The 20,041-nt window shown below is 37.0% G+C and overlaps 1 protein-coding gene across 2 annotated transcripts in view; it reads right to left on the bottom strand.

Annotated features, from left to right (window-relative positions):
* Positions 1–19,519, bottom strand: part of LOC135617003 (uncharacterized) — a 32,493-nt gene extending 12,974 nt beyond the window's left edge. The window contains exons 1-10 of one of the 2 annotated variants that reach the window (XM_065116838.1): positions 18,175–19,507; positions 16,266–16,321; positions 15,680–15,738; positions 15,460–15,531; positions 14,508–14,591; positions 9,240–9,347; positions 6,318–6,380; positions 5,168–5,248; positions 3,623–3,688; positions 934–1,089 (exon numbers count right to left, since the gene is read on the bottom strand). In XM_065116838.1, the coding sequence (XP_064972910.1) occupies positions 934–1,089; positions 3,623–3,688; positions 5,168–5,248; positions 6,318–6,380; positions 9,240–9,347; positions 14,508–14,591; positions 15,460–15,531; positions 15,680–15,738; positions 16,266–16,321; positions 18,175–19,043 (1,614 nt within the window). In that variant the 5' untranslated portion in view covers positions 19,044–19,507. Of the gene's footprint in view, positions 1–933; positions 1,090–3,622; positions 3,689–5,167; positions 5,249–6,317; positions 6,381–9,239; positions 9,348–14,507; positions 14,592–15,459; positions 15,532–15,679; positions 15,739–16,265; positions 16,322–18,174 lie in introns of both variants that reach the window. The other variant, XM_065116839.1, reaches the window with a different exon arrangement.
* Between the last annotated feature and the right edge of the window lie 522 nt (positions 19,520–20,041).

The following is a 20,041-nucleotide window of genomic DNA, read 5'->3' as shown; positions in this document are numbered from 1 at the left end:
AAGTAACCTACAAACATCCTTTCTGATGCATCCAATGGAGAAATGGCAATGAATTCAAAGTAGATTTGCAATACAAGTACAGTACTGGCAGTATTTGCCAGTCCAACAGTTAACTGGCATGTGGGGACCAGAGTAAACTGGATGGCATGTCCAATAAGGGATCATACCATATGCTACATGACCTGTGGCACTCTGTATGCACAATACAGGATGTCATAGGTCTTGTACTGGATTTATTTTTGTTTTTTCAGGTTTTCAGATTTTTTTTGAAGCTTACCCAATACGGGATTGTTCCATCTGCTACATAACCTGTAGCACTCGGTATACACAATACAGGACGCTTTAGGCCTTGAACTGGATAATTTTTTGTTTTTTCAGCATTTTTTTCTAAGATAGGTATGTACTGATGTACTAAGTATGGACCACCAAGGTGCTGTTCCATGCCATGACTGGTACAGTAGCTATAGGTCTGGTACACTAAATTCCGAAATTTGATTCCAAGTTTCGGATCAGAATCATTAAATGTTAGAATCAGATGTTCTGTATGAGAAATTAACTTACAAAATGTTGGAAAAAAGAAAATATTGGCAGATCTAACAGTACAAGATAAGTGCTAACAAGAATTATGTTGTAGCATGGAACTTATTATGTCAAACCAAATTATTGGATGGTCCAACATGCTGAACGTTGAAGCTAACAATGGAGTGTTATTGACAAATTAAATATGAACTTAACAATGTTGTGAACAACAAATATGCATTACAAGTTTGCTAACCAGCAAGTATTTGAAACCATAATTCCTATGCTTCACCTTAAAAAAAGAGCAACGTTTTTGCATTGTCTAATATAACAACAACCAAAGTGACCACAGAACAAAACTACTAAATTCCAGTAGTGTTCTTTACCATTTTTTGTTCCGATAATCAAACATACCTGGATTTCAATCAAAAAAGTTCGAGATCCATCAACGACCACAGCTATTGCAAGTCCAGCTAATACATCAGAGTCAGGAAAATTATCACTTAAGAATATTTCGCTAGGATTTGATACAGCTGCCAGACCAGACTCCGACATTTCAAACACTCCAAGCTGACATAAACAAACAAGCTTGTGATCAACGCTTAACCAGCTATCATCACTAACAAAGAAGATTCGTTGAAGAAAGTTGATCACATGTTAAGCTATATTAGACTTGAAGAAGACTTCAACTTGCTAAACATAAGGATCTTTACGTTATGCGTCACAATAATTTAAATACACTTTAACAATAATAATAGATACTGCAACATTGAGTGTCCCAAGTCACAAATTCCTAGTCATAAGATTTTTTCTACAAAAATTTGAATCCTATTAGAGCTTAATCTTAAATGAAGAAGTCCATAGGTTGATTCTTTATCAACATGCACTGTGCACTTTAGAATTTACCATGGGTTTAAATAACTGCTCAGGCACTCGCCTAGGCGCTCGAGTGATGCGAGGCGAGGCTCAAGCGCCTCATAGATTTGCCAGGCGACGTGCTTTAGTGAAGTGCTGCCTAGGTGCCTCGGGCGAGCGCTCGACTAAAACCATGCAATCCGAGCGCCTCCGGTTCGATTGAACAATAGCTAGTTGGTTCAATTGAACCAACAAAGCTACATAAAGTTACCTTACATACAAAACCCACCCCTTGCCCCTTGAGCAACACTAGTGCAACCTCTGCCTCCACCACGTCTGTGCCGCAGCCTCAATCGCTGAAGCACAAGACCAACGCTTCCTCTGCCATTGACTCCGTCGTCAATGCGCAGGACTGACGCTACCTCTACCGCCTATAGATGAGTCTGAAGGTGTAGCTTTCGTGCGCAATTCCCTCCGCTGCCACTGCTTCCATGTGTAGCTCCTTCCGCCGTTGAGGGAGAGGACCGTAGCTTCCTCAGCCAACAACAAACAAATATAAAGCTTCCTCAAACCCAAACGTCACCATCGATAGCTTCCGCCACTACCATCCAAAGCTTTGTTCGTCACTACTGTTGTCGCCCGCAACTTCTTCCGTCGTTGCCATCGTCTGAAGCTTCCTCCGTCACCGCTCTCTCCTTCCTCACTTTCCACCATCAATCTCCTTTCTCTCCTTTAACTACTGTTAACAGAAGTTAGTTAACTACTATTATCATATTATAGTCCCTATTTAGATTTCAGCATTGAACCAACAAAGCTACATAAAGTTACCTTACATACAAAACCCACCCCTTGCCCCTTGAGCAACACTAGTGCAACCTCTGCCTCTACCACGTCTGTGCCGCAGCCTCAATCGCTGAAGCACAAGACCAACGCTTCCTCTGCCATTGACTTCGTCGTCAATGCGCAGGACTGACGCTACCTCTACCGCCTATAGATGAGTCTGAAGGTGTAGCTTTCGTGCGCAATTCCCTCCGCTGCCACTGCTTCCATGTGTAGCTCCTTCCGCCGTTGAGGGAGAGGACCGTAGCTTCCTCAGCCAACAACAAACAAATATAAAGCTTCCTCAAACCCAAACGTCACCATCGATAGCTTCCGCCACTACCATCCAAAGCTTTGTCCGTCACTACTGTTGTCGCCCGCAACTTCTTCCGTCGTTGCCATCGTCTGAAGCTTCCTCCGTCACCGCTCTCTCCTTCCTCACTTTCCACCATCAATCTCCTTTCTCTCCTTTAACTACTGTTAACAGAAGTTAGTTAACTACTGTTATCATATTATAGTCCCTATTTAGATTTCAGCATTGGTAATTTCTATTTATCAGTTACATTATATTTTTTTATATTTTAATATTTCACAACGCCTAGCACCTCCGACATTTTGGATATTGGTGGCTTGTGGTACCTAGTGCTTTTTAAATCATTAGAATTTACACAATCCATTATGGATAAAAATCTTGGTTCAATATCAATAGTCATTAGCCAGAGTGAACCAGCATTGTACAAGTACCACACAGTACCATGTCTTGGCAAAGTTTGATCCTGTGTCAGTTTTAGTTATGGGCCCAATAAACCATTAATAAAACTAGTTTTTTTTTTATTTTTTGACCTTAATAATGATTCAAAATACAGTTTGAGATCCATTCTAAACCATACATCAACAACTCATGCAAAAAAAAAAGAAATCTAAAAATCCATGTAGTACATGATACATGCATTACATATAAACAAAAAAACTTGTAAATACATGAACTTATAACTATGCAAGCAATGCATACCTTGTTAGTAGCTACTGACCAAAAGGATTTTCTTGCTAAAATGGGAATGGATCAACGTTGTGAATCAAATCAATTGGAGATTAATGTCATGATAAATCATACATGATATCACTCTCTCAACATTTGATATCGATATACTATATGTCAATGTTGAATCAAATTAGCAATAACCATGACAATTTGGTCCAAGCATAATCGGGTCACCAATCACTATATCAGCATGGTAGGGCAAGTATGGTTGTTGTGACTAATGATGTGAAACTGATGGACGTCTCTTAATACGATTATAAAGAAAAGCAACTATTTAAGATTAGTTTTTACTTAAAATTTTTACCTACTTGCATAGCAGAAGAATAAATAATTGCATCACATATTGGTTTAAGTGTTACACAATTACATGTAAGATGTGTATGATACCTCATCTGTTGAACCAAAGCGGTTCTTCACAGAACGGAGAAGCCGATAAGACGAGTACCTCTCGCCCTGTAGCAACACAGATTCTTAGCACATAATCTACAAATGAGCTATTCATATAAAATTAATAACACAGAGACCCTATTCCATTAAATTTATGATTGCAAATTAGAGAAATATGGTATAATTTTTCCATCATAATGCATGTACAATAAATTCTGAAAGCAATTTTATAAAACAAATTGCTACCTCAATACAATGCAGATAATTACAACAGAAACATGGAACCAGAATCCTCTGGCAAGTTTCATTGTTCTACAACTGCACCAAATCGGTGACAGTTATTAAAGGCCATAAACAGAAAGTATGTAAGTACTGTTTTGTCATATAAATCATGTGCATTTCCATTTTAGGATACAGAGAGAGAAGGCTGAATAAGAGGCTGCAATGTTTACATGTAGGAGGAGACTGCAGCAACATGAATGAAGAGGAGGAACAGGAGTCCAAAAGAAGAAACAACAATTGACAGTTGTCAGAATCGTAAAAAACCGAATATTGTACTGTACATAGGCTTACAGCTAGGCACTGATCTATGTACCGCTAGGTTCATTGAGTTGACAAGATCATAAGTTCAATTTCAGATAGGATCGAGCAAAACTATCAATTAACCACCAGCCTGATAATAACAGTTTGTGCCAGCTGGTACTATCAAGATTTAGATCTATGGTATTAGCAGAGCACATATAGACTGCCTAGATTGTGCATTATAAATAATGCCAAACCAACCATCTAAAAAGACTTGTTTTTAATTCTATTAAATCTCCATATCATTTTCAAGATTCTAACAAAAGTCTTCCTCCTGTAATACAATAATGACAAGCCATGTTGACCAAATTATTTCAGATTGGTTACGTGTATCTACTGCCAGTGTGTTCTATAAGGCGATATGTTCAGTTATATTAAAAGTATTTAAATTTTCCTGGTGAAAAGATAAAGACAAATGTGCTTGATTAAGGTTAAGTTAGATGGACTAAATAAAAACTAGAATGGTAGCCACATGTTAGTCAACAAAAGGGAAGCCAATAAACAACACTCGCAAAACAGGTTCCAAAGATGTCAAATGTAAGAAGCTCTAACTGTAGAAGTAAACAAAATGCATGATGCCCATCTCACAATGCAGGAACCCTAGCAACCAGAGGTCGGACCTTAGGCATGTATGATTCAATCTAAGTGAAAAGGTGGCTTCTTTGAGTTGAGAGGGCAGCTAAGATAGTTTAGTTCATAAATCCATATCTAATGGACTTCAAATGACACTAAACAAAGAATGTAACCTTATTCTGATGACAGACTTCATTATTGTTTTTGGAATAAGTATTAACATCACTGCAAACCATGGATAAGTTAATCAGAGTTGTATTTCTCTGAAACTATTAATCATAAAAGTACAGCATTTCAGAATTTAAAAGCTCCAAGAAAGAAAAGAGAGAGAGAGAGAGAGTGAACAAGGTTCAATGATAGCTTGACATGTCTAGGCAATAGGACACAAACCTCCATATATAAAACAGCATCCACTATGTGCTCCAAGATCCGAGGCCCAGCAATATCTCCTGTTTTTGTTACATGTCCAATCTGAAACAAACAGAATTATATGTTAATGAATTTTGTAAACCTAAGTTAAACTCAGATGTGGATCTAATGTTCTGCTAATAAAATTATATATCCATTGGATCTGATGACTAATCCTTTTCTTGGTTCACATATATGCAGTCACACATGCATGAAAGTAATGTATGCTTATGGAAATATATGCCAATGAACTCGGTTTTGTATATACTTTTTATTTTTTATTTTTAAGGCAGACGCTTAGGGTTTGAACACAAACTTCAGATATCGCATCTTGCATGATACTTGCCTGCCACCCTGCCTCCAGGAAGTTCTCCCATCCCCCTTACCTCTTTCTAGGTACCGTATCAGCATACAAACACCTCCCCCTTCCCCTTCTTTGTACAATAGTATAAACTGATGTACCATGTGCACCAGCATGCCAGCATGGTGGACCATGCATGGCTCTGGTACCTAAGACTGCACTCCCTGGTATATGCACAAAACTATCATGAAAAATTGAGTTTAAAATAATATGCCATGAATTTGTTTAACTATAACTGTATATCCAAGAAGTTCCAGATGGATACTTCACACAATCGCATTCATTAAACATGACCAAACACTAACAACCAATTTTGAGACTCTTCATTCAAGTAAGCTGTTGCACCAATTAAGCTTAGAAGTTCCTACAAATTCTAGAACTACTAAAATTAGTAAGCCTCCATGTCCAGACAGTTTTCCCATCAGATGGTTGGCATTTCAACAACAGTATGGTCAACTGACATATTAGTCATAACTTCAGTCCTCAGCTATTATATCCAAAAGTTCTGCATGCAATGACCTTAAAAACTAAAATACAATACTTAAGCTCAATAATGTGATGCAACAGAATGCAGAAAGTTATCATATGGGAGTGCTGTTTATGGAATTAATGGGGGGATCAGAAAACTTGTAGTTACCAAACTATGATACGATAGGATATATTAATTCTTCTATGGGCTTTCAAATTGTCATAATCTGGATCTGTGGTTCATGCATGATGAGTGAGAATCAGAAACTCAATAATACATGAAAAAGAAGATAACTAGCTTACTAAAAGAACAGGAATATTCGTCTGCTTAGCAAATCTCAGAAAGGCAGACGTGCACTCCTTAACCTGTTTCACGGCAATGAGATGAGAAAAACACAGTTATGACAAAGGATGAAAAAGGAGATGAAAACGATATTTATTTCCTACCACAAAAATCCTTTTATTCCATCGGCGTCAGTTTTCACTTATATCCTTAGCATATGGATTTACCTTGACACAACTAAACCACCTAAGTTAATTCTTTAATAACATAAAAAAAGCATCTACAGTAATGCAATTTCTTCTTACATTCCCATGCATTTTATCCAGAAAAGCAATACAAGGTTGTTTACAAAATTACTAAAAACATTATCCAGACTATGTTAAAGAAAAGGTAACAATCATCCAATAGGCTATAGCTATACCATCCAAGGTTCCAGAAGCGCGGTTTTCATCGCATTATAGTTCCTGACATACAGAATCTGTTCCAATCTCAAGGATATAATTTTGACAGTGTCTCAATGTAGCACAGGTGTCAATTTACTTTTACAGTATAACTACATCAGCAAAAAGAATAGTGAACAGTTTAGTTCTCCCTACGTTGCTTCCGAGAAAAATAGAAAAATAATTGAATCTTTGCAAAACCAGGTAAGTGAATTTATAAAGAAAAAGTGTATTCAGGTTGAAATTTTAGCGCAGGTGACAATTTAGTTTTACAGTATAACTACATCAGCAAAGAGAATAGTGAACAGCTTAGTTCTCCCTAAGTTGCTTCCGAGAAAAATAGAAAAATAATTGCATCTTCGCAAAACCAGGTAAGTGAATTTATAAAGAAATGTGTATTCAGGTTGAAATTTTAGCATTGGTGTCAGAACTACATCAACAACGAGAATAGTGAACAGTTAGTTCTCCCTAAGTTGCTTCTGAGAAAAAAAGAAAAATAATTGCATCTTTGCAAAACCAGATAAGTGAATTTATAAAGAGAAGTGTATTCAAGTTGAAAGTTTCATTTGTTCCATAATCATATGAGTTTTTTCTCTTTCATTCTCCTCTTTGCCTACACAACAATAAGTTGCAAAGAATAAATTGTTACACAAAATTAATTGTTTTAAGTCCTCTTCCAGACCATAACAAATTTTACGAAAATTATTCAATAGGTAAAAAATAACTAGTGTAGTATGTTACATAGCAAGGAACATCAAACGGTGAAAATTCACCATCTCAACATTCAACAACTCAGCCTTTTGCACCACAACCTTGTAAGAACACCCAACTGAAAACATTATATCCCAGAATGAGATTCCCTCCAAAGGCATTGTTGTCAAAGGCGCTCGGCACCAAAAGGTGCCAAGGTTCAAACACCTTTGAGGTACTAGGCACTCACCCAAACTTAACAAAGGCACTCGTCGATAAAATTAACTATCAAAATAAAAACTAGACAATACATGAGTTTCATATTATTTCGTATTCAAAATATTACCATTAAAACATTGAATTGCAATAATTTAATCATCTATTAAAGCATTAACAATAAAAAATACAAGCAATGACAAATTCAATCTTTTAAACAATTCATAAATTAGTATTAACAAAATTTAACTATGATTAACAATAATTAACATTACTATTAAATTCAGAGGAGGCCAATGAGCGGTTGAGAGAAAGAAGCAAAAAAGAGGAGACTATCAAGAGAAGGGAGTTATCGAGGAGAAGCAGAGAATGATAGAAACAGGGGGAATAGGAGTTATCGAGGAGGACATGGGGTGCGAAAACTTTGTTGGGAAGAGACAAAGGAGGGAAGTAGGGAGGAAGGAGCTATTGAAGCTTGACGGGCAAAAAAGGAGAAAGAGGGAGAGCGAGAGGGAAGGAGAGCATAGAGAAGGGAGAAGGAAGAATGGATATCGCAGGAGGAAAAGGAGAGGGTTGTCAGCAGAGTCAACTTGGACAATGGAGGAGAAGGAAGAGGGAGCACAACAACGAAAGGGAATGAGAGAAGGGAGGGGGAAAGAAGCATGGAAGAGGCGGAAGGAGCTATCATGGAGGCTCGGTAGGGGGCAACAAAGGAGGAGGGGGCTATCGAGGAGGCTTGTCTTGATGCTCTAGTGGAAGAGGAGAAAGAGGGAGCGCAATAGGGGAAGGACAAGCATGAAGAAGAAGGGAGGGGAGGAGGGCTATTAGGGGGGCACGATTGGGGGTGGATAGCAACCAAGGAGGAGAAAGAGGGAGAGCAACAATGAGATGGAAGGAGAACAAGGGTGTACATTGGCGAGTGAGCGAGCGAGAGAGAGAGAGAGGACAGAGAAATGCACTGCTGGTCGACCACATTTGCATGCGGAGGGAGAAAGAGGATCGCAATCTAGGGTTGTACGGGTCGCAAGGGTGGGGAGGTTTAGTCAATCAATTAGACTGAACCCAAATTAGGATTTTAGGTTCAGCCCCAAGTAATTTAGTTCAGGCGCTCACCTAGGCTAAAGCATGCGCCTAGGCCACAACTAGTTGAAGACACTCATCTGAACCAAATCAAGGTGCCCGAGTGAGGTGAGGCAGCATACAAGCACTAGTTGATTACACTGCCATGAGCCTCAATGCATGCACAGCTTATCTCAGCAAACAAAAGTGTTGTTTTTGTGACTCAACCAATGATCACCTAGATTGCAAAAGCACAACCATACCATGACCACCAACACTCATCCTCAGTATGTGCTTACTAAAGTTTCTTCACATTTGGGCATATGGGGGATACCACTGAGGTAAAGCTGGCAATCATTCTGTAGAAAATCAAATTAGGCACTCTAAATGGCAACATACATTCCGCAAGTAGAGACCTAGGTGCCCAACAAGCCAACTTTGGTGTAGTTTAAGTGTGTTTTGCTTTGCAAGACTAATTCAAGTTACGCTAAAATAGATTGTGAGAGAGAAAAAACTTAAGGTTCTCTGAGAACAAACCTGCATGATGTTTCCAGCACTTCCTGTAACTCCTCTCAAATAAACAGTCTGAATAGAATCCACAATAAGAACTTGTGGGGGAGGATTTTGGACCTTATCCAAAATGTCCTGCAATTGTACCAAAGACAAAAAATTTAGCAACAATATTAAAGATTATCATATACTTCCACCTACAGATTTCCCGTCAATAAAACAAGTTCCATTAGAAAACATTAGTAAAGCTGGTCAGGTCTTTTTTCCTCATACATAATACATGAATTTAGCTACGATAAGGGTAAGCGGTGCATATTTTAAAAATCAGCTAAAGCAATCATGTGCATGTCTATAGTAGCTTGGCACAGCAGAAAAATATGGAGCCAATGTAATGTGATTCAACTGAAAAATAAATGAAAAAAGAACAAGAAATCATTACATTAATGAAATATAAAATAAAAACAAGCGCCATTTATAAGAATTTAACCAAAACAAACCCATGCTTAGCTACAATAAGGGTAAGTGGTGCATATTTTAAAAATCAGCTAAAGCAATCAAGTGCATATCTATAGTAGCTTGGCACAGCAGAAAAATATGGAGCCAATGTAATGTGATTCAATTGAAAAATAAATGAAAAAAGAACAAGAAATCATCACATCAATGAAATATAAAATAAAAACAAGCACCATTTATAAGAATTTAACCAAAACAAACCCATACTTAGTCCATTCTAGAATGTCCTGGAGATAAATAAAATGAATTGTTCATCTAATACAAATTCAAATAATATCCTACTTTTGGTGAAATTTAGTTACATTTTCAAGCGCTAAGTACCATCTTTTTTCCTTGCTAGATAATCTAAAAAGACAGATAATCTTTCGATCTGATGGGAGTCGGGACATAGTTCTATCAGCATAATTTCCAATTAGAAGAGAAGAAAAGCCCCCCAAGAGAGAGCAAGAGAGAAGAGGGGAGAAGTTTCTACTGATCTACTCTATCGTTATTACATAAAAGCAAAAAAAAAATCCCAGACATGAGTATTAGCCCTTACAAGCTCTCATATATATGTATCTATGTATGTGTACATACATATATACATATATACATACACATACATACATATACATATATACATACACATACATATACATATATATATACACATACATATACATATATATATATATATGATAAGACCCTAGGGTTTTATCATGGGAGAAGGGGAGAAAAGGGAATGATCAATTCGAGGAGATCGGTCTCCCTGATCACTTCGAGGGGATTGACCTCCTAGGGTTTTGACAAAAGACCTCCTTGATCACCCAATGCCTTTGAAGACAATATTTCATTGTCCGCCGAAGAGAAACGGTTACATCACTATTTATAGAGTTTCACCCAGAGCCCACCAGGACTTGGACTCTAATAATAAATAAATATTAAATAAACCTCTACCCGAGTCTAAAAGGATCCTAATAATATATATATACATATATTTACACAAATATACATATGCATATACATATACATATACATATATATATACATATACATATACATATATATATACATACATAATATACATATACATATATATATACATACATATACATATATATACATATATATATACATATATTTATCTATTTATATATATATATATATATATATATATATACATACATAATATACATATACATATATATATACATATATATATACATACATATACATATATATACATATATATATACATATATTTATCTATTTATATATATATATATATGTATATATATATATATATATGTGTATATGCAAGGATTGAAATTTCGTAGCATACAGGAATTTCGATATTTGCTCGGTACAATATGGTACTGTATACCGAGCGGTATATTTTAATATACCACTCAGTATATATATATATAAGTTTTCTACGACGTCGCCTTATATATATATATATATATATATATATATATATATATATATATATGGTTTTCGCCGAGGCGTCACGTCTCTTCTCCCCGTGATGCCGATGATTCTTCTCCCTACACGCGGATAAGAAGGCGTGGACAGACGAGAGCGACGTCGATCTCCAGGTTCTTCTCTTTTTCTCCCTTATCCCTTTCTTTCCCCTTGTCCATCTTCTTTCTTCTCCCTTAGTCACCGTCCGATTTAAGACGATAACAAAGCGAAAACGTCAATAAGCCCCAATCGTCAATACCGCTCGATAGCAAGCAGTCCGTGTACCGATTTGCTGAAGGACCGATATGTACCGCCCGATACGGGCGGTCTCATTTGGTATTACAAAGCTTGTGTGTGTGTGTGTGTGTGTGTGTGTGTGTGTGTGTGTGTGTGTGTGTGTGTGTATATAAGTAAATGTATATGTATATGTATATGTATGTATGTATATGAGAGAAAAACCTGATCCCGTCACCACACAAATCCCAGTAAAAGACGAACTTATAACTCACAGAAAATGAATCTCAAATAATAAATAACTTGCTCAATTGATTCTAGATTTATAATGAGAGTCTCGGATACCAGTCGACACAAAAAAAAGGGTGGCTAAGCACACCCTAAGAAACCTACAGAAAATAACAGAAGAATATAACTAAAAATCACTAAATAAACTAAGAAACATAATACACTATTATAAAAAGGAAATTAATTGGAAATTCATCTAAATTTAGTCCATTGTCATTAAAATCAAAGCTTAATAGATGCCATCTGAGTTGTTTTCTTGTTCAGCCCTTGCTTTAATGTATCAAAGATGCCACAAGTACTGATTCATGTTCAACCCTCTAACTTCAGACCCCTCAAAATCCACCTTGTAGCCAGAGGTCTGAGATCATGCAATGGAATCACAATCCTTCTTCTTTCGAAAGAGGCTTAAATAGGGTTGATCAGCTTCTGATCTAGTGCAGTGGTATCAGTTTTCTGTTAATGAACAATGGAATTACCTTGTTTTGAATAGCAAGGGTCAGTGGACAATCATCATGATAAATTTAACATTGAAAGAGGTGAGAGATCAGCATACTGAATAGTCACCACCAAAAAGGACACAAAATTATTTGGTAAATAGCAGCATGAGAAATAGGAAAAAAATTGTCTGAAGATACTGTCAGTTTAAGAGTGATGCCTGAAAATAGCAGCATGAGACTTCCTTCAGAATGACAGCAAACCCATGTAAATTATATGTATAGAAAACAGGTAAAGCTCTTTCCTCAGCCACAATGGAGATGAAAAAAAACAGTCAGGTTAATACATTAAGATCCAGATCACATAGAAATCCTTGTACAGCAATGCAAAATTTGTAATGAAAGATCACTTTCTGATACCAGATAATAGGAACAAGACTTGGCATTCTCTAATTGAATGTGGAAAAAAATTACTGAGAGAAAATAGAAACTAAACTACCTGAATAAAATAAAATAATGATCTTAACTATGGCCTTTAGGTATTATAACATACATATCATATACAGGAGTCAAGATTAAAACCTAATTTCACAACCATCGAAAATCAAATAAAGTAATTTTACAAGATAATTCTAGAAGATCCAAAATACAAATTAATAAATCCTATTCATGTTAAAAAATGCTTAACCTATAATAGGTTATACATATAGGCTTTTTTCCAAGGGGATAAGAAACACTCAACAGTACCTTGAACTCAGCCATATGCCAAATATATGACTAACAGATCAGTCATAAAGTACGGATCTGGACACATTAATGATGTGTATCCCACTCCAGCAATAAAATCGAGATACTTTTGGGTCAGTTGATGTAGATTGTGCCACTGTAAATTTCATGTAATGGATACTAAGATCCATGGTTGAACTGTATACAACTACTTAACTATATATTGGAGAATGTTAACCTGAACACATCTAAAAAACTTCTCATACACAAATGCTCATCACTTAATTTGTTTAACCAGATAAAATTAAATCATGGATAAAAATTTCAGGGTAAAGGTTGCCACTCATCAGAGGCATAAAAGAATGACATCTATGCCAATTCTTAACCGCTTAATATCATGCAAGTGCATGCCTATCACAAACACTAGAAAAGCTTACAATCATTGTATTTAATATTTCATTATTTATATAGGTGACAAACTACTGCTTGGTTGTGTAGGGTTTACATGAGAGAAACTTTTCTTATGTATGGCACGGTGAAGTCAACACAGATTGGGGTAATATGTTTCAGCTATTTGATATGTGTAAGCTAATTAGTTATAGTTTTGTTTTCTAAAGTCTAAACCAAGTTGCTTAATTAGCAAAAAAAATACACTAGACATGGTACATATCAAAGATTGAAATTTCGTGCTGTATCGGTGTATCAAGTTTTGCTCAGGACCGAGTGATATGCCAGGACATACCAAACGGTATATTTAAATATAATATATATATATATATATTTCTATTAAAAAATATTTAAATAATATTTAAAAAACTAAAAAGGAGGCGTACGTTGCCTCCTCTTCTCCTTGTCACCTCAGACAACAAGAAGAACATGATCTCTTTCATCTCCTTATCTTCGGTGTTAGGCGAAGACGTCAAAGGCTACAGACATCTCCGACTTTCGACAAAGAACGCGACGAAGAAGAAGCCATAGAATCGCAGGTGAGATAATGAAAGAGACCGCCTCTTAGCTGTTAGCTCTTGAATCGGGGTCGCGAGGGAGAGTGGCGCCAAATCGGGACATGTCGAGGTTCTCCCGATTTTCCCTCTTCTTTTCTCTCTTCTTCGAACGCTCTCTTTCTTCTTACTTCTCCCTTGACGCTTCTTCTTCCCTCGCCGTAGCCAAGCTGATGCTACCCGATAACGGGCGATCACGATCGAAATCGATTGTTACCGACCTATTTCGGGCGGTAACGATCAAAATTTCGATCGTTATCGCCCGATACAGGGCTATATCAAGTGTTCCACTCGATAGCAAGCAGTCCGCGTACCAATCTGCTGACAAACTAGTACATACCGCCAGATACGAGCGGTATCATTCAAAATTTAGAACCTTGGTACATATTTGTTTCTTTTGTTACATTAGCAATAAAAAGTTGAGAAGTAACAAGCATCACATCTACATGTTCATGGTGTAGGAAACTTGCTCTTTCAGTCATCTCTGAGTTCTGTATTTCAACATTAATATATTCCACTTCCAGTCAATTGCATCCTAACAAAATTAGCTCAACTTTGACTGCAGCTATCTGCACCATCTGATGTAATCACACTACTATAGCACTTAGAGAATGAACTATGAAGTAGCTGGAAAATGAAGATCTAAAAGCAAGCACCTCAACATCTGTACTTGAGTACAAGAAAAGATCCTTTGTGGTGATTCCCATGCGGTCTGCCCTGTTCCCTATTTGTTCAATGCTCTGCACAGCCAGAAAGATGAGTTATATACATACAACAGCAATCAAGTTGACAAGTAAACATAATTCCACAATCAGGTTAAAAAGATAGAACAGCATGTAATATGAGGCATGATAAAAGATGAATATAATAATCAGTAACCATGAGTAGGACCAAAGTGAAAGAAATCAACAGACACAAGGCCACTACATCAACCATATCATAAAATTAAGATATAGTAGTATTATCAAGAAGTGAATCTATTTTCCAAATATTTACCACATTGATACCTTTTTTTTTAAATCTCATCATGAGTATGCTTACAGAGCCCTCCCAATTATGAATGAATGGCTAATATTTCCATAAAGTAACCTAAAGAGCACCCATATGATGGTTGATGGTGAACAATCAACAAAAAATCACATTTTAGTTAGCCCCTCCATGTGGATAAATATGTGCCAAGATGTGGTACACTTTTCAGAATTGAATTGAGGTTTCCTCAAATTAGTCTTAACAAAAAACCCAAAAGAACATTTTGCCACCCATAGCGAATGCTACTTAATGACAGCATCAAAGGTTTACGTGGAGGAGATTATGAAATCAAATTAATCCTACACAGAAAAAAATGAACAGAGTGTATACGATTTTCACGGTCTACTGCTAATAGCACAGTATTATAGTCTCTATGGCCACATTATAATGGCTTCATATGACTTGGATCATTAGGCTTCTTGAATCATTAGATTAGTCACAAAATCAGACTCAAAGAAGGGCTTCAATGATCACAATGCTAATATTGTCAAACACTATAGATAAATTGAATCACAAAGACTCCATGCAACAAGAATATGTATAAAGTCAGAGAACTAAACAAACACAACTATTACCTACCTCCTCCCCAGAGACATAAACAACTCGAGCAGGCCCCTTAAAATTGAATCCTTGAGCTAGAATGGCTGATATCTTCATAATCACAAACAAATTTTCATATTAAACCTAAACAGAACAGGATTAAAAAAAGACACTTTCAAAAATATATGGACATTAGCATGTTTGTTAAAAGATAAAATAACTAGCAAGTTCAGTTTCAACCAAGGGAAGAAGTTGAAACCTGTAATAGTAGTGTACTTTTGCCAACACCAGGATCACCACCAATTAAAAGTAAAGATCCTACACAATTAGAAGTATGACAAACTACTCATCTTAAAAAATAATGGATAAAGATCTATGCACTCCACGTTATATTGAAGCTAATAGATCTATTAATATAAAGTAATTTAACAACAAAAAAACCCATATATCATAGTTAAAACATCAATATAATCAGATAATTATGTAGAATTTTTTTAAATTGTTAATAGTGATACTTTCCAACAGCAAACTTAATCCTACTGTGTGATCTTCCAAGGCAGAGACTGTAATGGCTTATGCACCTCAGAACAGAGAGATTCAGTATTCCTATAGTCTTAATTCTTTCATGAAGATATAAACACCAGGTTAAAGTAGGAACATCATATAAATGTGAAAAGAGTGACAGCTGATGCAAATATTGTGATTCTATTTATATATACTAACACCTAACAGCATAAAAATGACACTGAGATGGCCTAAAAATAGACCCCCACAAAAAAAACAAATAGTGCAAAAGAATGCATGACAATGATTATTAGAACAATAGTAGTTTAAAGTTCACATACCTGGTACAATACCACCACCAAGCACCCTAGAGACCTCCATTCCAAAATGTCCAGCCCTAGAAAACATATGCATAAGCAGCTGCTCATATCAACATCCTTTTTTTTTTTATCTGATAAACTACCAAACAAGATAATATGATTTCAAAGAAGATTTTGCCCAAACCCTTCAGTATAGTCAAATTCAGTAATAAAGCTTAGGTCTCTGCTTTCTTATTGACAAGTCTGATTGTCAAATCACATACACATACTAACAAGTTGATAACACTGACTATTCCAAACAAGGAAATTGTTCATGAAAGCAGTATTCCACAAATAATAACATGTCCTATAAAAACTATAATTATGGGAGAGATTGTTGTAAATATATGTGGGAAAACAATGAACCACCAGATAATGAAAAGGCAAGCTGAGAGCAAACAACTTTCTAACAATCAGAGCAAGCATAATCATCTGAAGTACTTGGGTAATTCAAAGTCTGCATTGCTTCTATAGACTGACATTACTGTTTACAATTACGCAAATCAATCAACAGAAAAGATAAAGAAACAGTCAAATCTTTGAGAAGCTTTTTGAGATGCAAGATAACAACTAGTTCTACCTACTTGGGATTAGCAAAGGAGTTCATCAATATTTGGTTTATAAATGACTATATTTTATGCCCCTATGCCACTAATGCACTATGAAGTGGAACCTTGGCCACCTGCAAAACATGAATACTTCTCTGAAAATTGGAAATAAAACACTTGACATTTTTCAAAGAGGCCGTCAGGAAAAAGGGACCATCATTCTACATTACCTTCCTCTAAGATTTAAGAGGCAACCAGACAAATTCATGTAAAGCATAGAAGCAAACCAAACCACATATAAACAACTAGACCATGCTGTCACATGGAGATGAAACTTATCAAACTGACAACATGCAGAAATTATGGTAGATACATGGAAAGTAAAAAAAGAAACACAAACATCTGAAAAATTGCTAATTAGAGATGAATAAACATCCTGATTCCCATTTTCTTCTTTCCGTAACATTTAAAGTTCTCTAATATAAGAAACTGTACTTCAAAGTTTGCTTCTCAAGAAAAAAATGCTGCTTAGTGTGCTAACTTTGACTGTAAACAATGGTACTTGTCCTAGTAGGTTTGTCAATAAGATTTGTTTAATGCCCAAAGTTGGTCTCAAGCATGCAATTTGTCGCACGACTAACAATGGCTTCCAGATTTATCTGCAGCTAACATGACAAAACTGAGTAAGCTTGTATCCACACTTACCTGCCCTCTAACCAAAACGCTTCAAATACATATGCATTAAATAAATTGGTTCACAAGGATGACAAATTAGTTTTAAATCTAGGATTTCAGAGAGAGAGAGCATATGTTCAAGCACAAGGACTGGATTTGGAACTAGAGATTTCATACATGAGGGAAAGAAAAGGAAAGCCTGAGAAGCAAGCCCAGACTCTGTATGTCATTAGAATCAGTACAGCTATCTTTACTATTGCTCTTATCCTTAACCTTCTAGAAATTCTGAAAAAGTAACAATTGTCATCCTACTAGCAACCTACTGGGAAAATTCAGATTGGCTGTTCATCCAAGCTAAATAAGATGCCTTAACACCATATCAGATAAACCAATTCCACATGATTCCATTTTGAATCAGCAAATAAACCCATTTCATTTAAATACTTTCTCCTTATTATGTCAATCAATTGAACCCCGAAGGCCTTATGCATACTCTTTCTTTGTTTTTTCTGTCTTTAGATCTTCCAAAGTTGCATTAATTTAAACCTACCTACCAATATGTTGCTTATACAGAAACAGAAAGGAACACTCAAAGTTTAAAACAAGTACCATACTAATGAAATAACTCAACAAAATGAAGCAAAAATTTGACAAAAAGAGAGATTCACAATGGGATTCTCCATTCTGACTGGTTTCGGCCCATGTTCACATCTGCCAAGCTCAGAGGGACCATTGTTCCTGACTTCGGAGAAAGCCATGACTTTGACCTGACTGCAGCTTCAGACACCTCAGCTCCCCTCGCCCTGCTGACCTCAGCCTCAATAAACTGCTTAACCGAGGCCACGGTCTGGCAAGTCGGACAAGTTCCCCACCACTGTCCGAAGGTCCCTCCACAATTCTCACAGACCCAAGAAACCTTCACCTTTCCCGCCGTCCTCTTCATAATAGAGGTGGTTCCTAAAGAAACTTCATTTTTCTGGAAACCCTTGCTTTGGCACTCCCCCAATCTTTGCGGTCTCCCACTAATTTTCTTCTGCTCAGAATTCTCAATGCAGGTGCTCTTCTCTGCCTGTCTGCGGACAGCAGCATCCCTCTCTTCTACCACTGGAATTGTCATCATCTTTCCCTCCAAGGGATCAAAGAACGTTGTAACCTCGTGCTCATCCTCTCCCTCGTCCAAATCCCCTCCAGAACCGCTTCCTCTCCCGCTTGCCCTCTTTTCTTGCCACTCAACTGGCTCCTCTTCGCCTCTGGATTCAAGCTGCTCCGTGAAGGGCTTGTAGGACGCCCAAGGAGTGGCGGACGCACTGGCGCTGCTGGTTTCAGACCAACCGGCAGACCCTTCCTCCGATCCTCGATCTCTAGGACCGAAGGAGCTCGAATAATATGATAGCTTCGATCTTTGGGCAACATTCGAAGAGAGGCAACGCGAACCAAACACGCTTCTTGAGAATAGGAGAATCTTCTTCTGTTGGAGAAGATTGCGGAAGGATTGCATCTTGATGATTTGGACAGCGTAGTGATGGGGTCTGAGCATCGACGAAGACAATGGGACGAAGGAAGATTGTGGGTAGGATTACCGAAAGATCAAGTCTTGAGGGCCCGAGCAGGGTCACGGTGGGGTTTGATGGGAAAGCGCGGGCAAGTGTGGCCTTCAGGGTTTGAGCATCGCATCAAGAAGAACCGGAGAAGCGTTCGTTTCCGGCGAGGAGCATGCTTTGGTGGAGAAGATTGCGGAATGATTGGATCGTGAGAACCTGAACAGAACGTCAAATCAAGATGATGGGACTGCAGGGAGAGAGTGTGGGGTTTAGGGTTTTGGCACCAGATCAAGAACCCTCGAAGAATCTTCTTTAGATGAGGAAGATTGCATCGCGGGGACTCGACTTGGACAGGATGGAGATGGGGTCAGCGTGTGAAATCAAGAATACGTTTAGGGTTTAGGGTTTTGGGTTTATATGTTCTGAGCATAAGAAGCCCGCCCATTATAAATCGGGAAGCTGGCAAATGGGGCATTGGGGATTGGAGACCGGCTTTTTCGACCGTTGGACTACCCTTTTGGGAACGCTGCCGCACCGGATTAGCTGCTAAGTCGGCCATTAAAAAGGTATAATACCAATAAAAAGGGAATTGCAGATAGTATTCTCATAATTCTAATGCAGTATATATAAATATAACTCTTTTTACATTTGAAATCCATTCAAAAAACATAGATTAGTCACTATTGAACTATGCTTGATAATAAGAACGATAATGATTTCAAATTAATTTATATGTATAAAGTACCTAAAATGCTTTTGGTATTTTTACCATCCTCTCATCAATCAATCAGAGTTTTAACATCTCCACTACAGGATATGAATAATATTTTGAGCTGGAAATTTTCCTGATGATCGAACTCACTCTTTTTCTTGATGATTTGAATGGGTGTTTATTTCTTTGCAGCTGATACTGAACATCATTCATCCAGACAAAATTTAGAAGCAAGGATTATAAAATGGAGGTTCCATTTTGTTCCCTAAACAATCAAGATAT

This window comes from Musa acuminata, chromosome BXJ2-7 (genome assembly GCF_036884655.1).
Source record: "Musa acuminata AAA Group cultivar baxijiao chromosome BXJ2-7, Cavendish_Baxijiao_AAA, whole genome shotgun sequence".
NCBI classification, from domain to species: domain Eukaryota; kingdom Viridiplantae; phylum Streptophyta; class Magnoliopsida; order Zingiberales; family Musaceae; genus Musa; species Musa acuminata.
Note: the sequence above shows the minus strand (reverse complement) of the source record. Positions and strands in the feature narration are given on the sequence as shown.